Here is a 3,174-nt window from a genome sequence, read left to right as displayed (position 1 = left end):
ACTGAAGAGTCTGGCCCCATCCTCTTGACACCAATCCTTTATAGATATTTATAAGTACTGATAAAATCCACTCTCAGTCTTCTGCAAAGCAAAAGGACTATATTATGTTTTGGTATCTTCTATGTTTCTATCTGTGCTATGGCTAGAATGAAAACCACCACTGCGTAAAGGTGCAGTAAAAGGCGCACATGGCTAGCTGAGTTACCTACAGCAAACTGATGTGAACAGAATCAGATTCATCTCCCATCATCTCTCCATCTGGGAACACTGCAAGAACCCTAATCAAGCCCAGAAAGACCACAAAACTATGAAGCGAATGTAAGTCAAGTAACCTTCATAGAAAGGGTGGATCCCTCAGAAAGCTGGACATTACCCCATGGCAGACTTTGATGAAACTAAACTCCTTCACAGTGACAACAAAGGGTAGAATACCAGTGGCTGAGGCACAAACTTCTGCTCAAAATGGCTGACCGAAAGCCCTTCTGTTTGGCCTAGTAGAACCTTCTGGTCAATGAGCATTTTCTTTACAGTGAGGTTGAGATAACGACAAAATCACAAGCAAAAACCAGATATTGAAGCAAAGCAAATGTTCACATATTCTGTAACTACAGTTTCTTACCTTACAGCAGGAGGAGGAGTGGAGAGAACCTCATCAATGGACTTTAAATTAGAGTCTTGGCACCTGGAGAGACATATTTTATGGTAAAAAAAATAGTAGCTATAGAGCTATCAACTATTTAGATTGTACAGTCTGCTATATTACTAGAAATCAAACAGACCTGCTCCTGGACTTCAGTTCAGAAGAGAATGGTCTCTGCAACTTGAAGAATACCCAGAGGAAAAAAAAAAACAAACCACTGTGCCAATATGCAGCACAGGTTAAAGGACAAAAAGTAATAGAGGAAAAATGGTACATTAAGCTAAGGGTGACAGGCAAATGAGATCTTGTCTGAAGAAGAACACAGCTAGTAGATGCTTCAACTCACGGTAGATGACTGTGAAAGAAACTGAGGGAATGGTGCATGATTTAATCTTCTATATTTCAGCACAAGAAAAGGTGAGTAATATTTCTTTGGCCCTCTTCAACAATGTTAAATCTATAAACATTTCTTGTCTCCAGTGTCCATGCAACACAATCACCCACAGCTTGGTTTGATATTATTCTTACTCTGAAATGTGTAATAATTTTACATTTTTGTAAAATTTTTGAAATTACATTTTTGAAACTGATTTACACATACTCATGAGAAAATTGTAATTTTAGTGATAAACAAATACATAAGAATAATTAACTATAGATTTCTTTAATTGTAATTTGTTTAGAAAATATAAAAGTAATTAATACCTTCAAGAATATGTTTTTGACCCCCTTTTAGCAAATAATAATAAGATTTAACAATAGGCTTGAAAATACTTATGTTACACATTTTTACAAGTTAGGTTGCAGACCTGTAACTACTTTTAAGGTATTTGTATTAGCCATGCCAGATAATGTAGCTTTTGGTCATTACAAAATTTTTTTAAAATTGAGCTACAAGCTTGATAAGAACCATCAGCTACAAAAATCCTCAATTTTTTTTTTTAATGGAGTACTGAAAGCCTATTTGCTTTTGTATTTAATTTTAATTTAGTGCATAAAAATGTCACCATGCAGCTGGGTCAGATGCTTGCTTACAAAGACAATCAAAAGGTCGTAACAGGCTACTAATAAGAAAAGATCTCTGTACACAATCAAGTTCATCACAACCTTCTCCCCAGCAATCATTTTACATTTTTTAGAAATGCTTAGGGAAGCATATGTGCCTTTTATCTTTCCTTGATGATTAACATACCAAAGATTTTAAATATCCGAAGGGAGAGGAGTTCGTTCCTCAGTAGAAAACACATCACAGGAAAAAACTCCCCATCTCTCTAGTACATGGTAGGATTCAAACAGCTGAGCCACCCAGAGGAGGTCACTGAAGTGACACAAATGCTGCAGCTGGACTACAGCTGTCACAGGGATGATACGAATGATCATTATGGTGTGGTAGGTAATCTAGCAGCAGGGAGGTAACTGATGTATCGTATAATTTTAGATACCATCACAAATTTCAGTTACGTTTTTTACTGTCCTGCTAACATCAAGATCTTATAAATATGAATTAAAACATATTAAATCTTCTATAATTAAAATGCCCATTTCTGCTAGTGCAGGGAGCGTTTCATTGCTTGTAGCCAGGTATCCATAGCAGGTCTGTATTCCTCCAAGTCCTTCTGGGGCTCAAACACTGCTTCTATTCGCCTTAGCTTCTTTAGTTGTTCTTTGTCAGTCCAAAATCCTATAAAGAGAAAGTTCGTTCTCAAGCTCAGCTGCAAGTATGTTATTTTAAAGTTGTTTTTAATTTACTTCCAAGAGAGATTCAAAGCAGAAACACAGTAAGAAATCATGAAAGGTTTTCTTTGCTCAACCAACTTTCTCAGAGGGATGCGTATTTTTAATATTGTGAAACTCCTTTCCAACGGCATCCACTTCTTTGGAGTCCTGACAGCAGCACATGTGCTTAACTGGGACAGTTTCCAAGGAACAGCTCTGGTACACTGAAGATCTAGCAGGTTTCATCCACACTGTGCTTTTACTGGCAGGTCCCTCTCAGTGAAGAACAGCCACAGAAACCGAGACTTAGCACAAGCTCCTTTCTTACTGTCTTAAAAATTGCATAAATGGTAGAAACCAGCTGGTGTTACATATTTAAATGATGTTATTGAATCATTCTTCTCTGCCAAGGGCTGCAGCTTTCTTACAGTTTTAATTGCTGAATTAATCTTAACTGAGCATATAGTTTTTATCTTCCCGTTGTGTTATTTACATATCAAAGTAATTCATTGAAGTTAATGGAAACGTAGGTGGATATTAAGCAAAACCTTGGACAGTTTGTAGTTTTAAGTCCGGTTAATTACATAAAATAATAGTAGAGTGAGTGGAGCTGGATTGTTTTTTCCTGTTAATAATTTATTTTGTATTTCCATTGTGTTTATTTCTGTGAAAAGATTAAAAGCATAAAGACTTGGGTCACAGATGACAGGACACTGCTTCAGTGGAAATGGCAAGACTACACGTAAGCATGGCCTCTTCCTTGTCACGTAACCCAGCCCCGCTGAGCACCATGCCAGGCAATACGAATATGGGAAAGA

At 37.0% G+C, this 3,174-nt stretch overlaps 1 protein-coding gene across 1 annotated transcript in view; it reads right to left on the bottom strand.

Annotated features, from left to right (window-relative positions):
• Positions 1-2,172: 2,172 nt before the first annotated feature.
• GK5 (glycerol kinase 5 (putative)) overlaps positions 2,173-3,174 on the bottom strand; it is a 22,136-nt gene continuing 21,134 nt past the window's right edge. The window contains exon 15 of the mRNA XM_010140505.1: positions 2,173-2,321. Coding sequence (XP_010138807.1) covers positions 2,188-2,321 — 134 coding nt within the window. The 3' untranslated portion in view covers positions 2,173-2,187. The remainder of the gene's footprint in view (positions 2,322-3,174) is intronic.

Source organism: Buceros rhinoceros, unplaced genomic scaffold, assembly GCF_000710305.1.
Source record: "Buceros rhinoceros silvestris isolate BGI_N320 unplaced genomic scaffold, ASM71030v1 scaffold3387, whole genome shotgun sequence".
Lineage (NCBI taxonomy): Eukaryota > Metazoa > Chordata > Aves > Bucerotiformes > Bucerotidae > Buceros > Buceros rhinoceros.
This window is presented reverse-complemented; position numbering and strand designations above follow the sequence as displayed.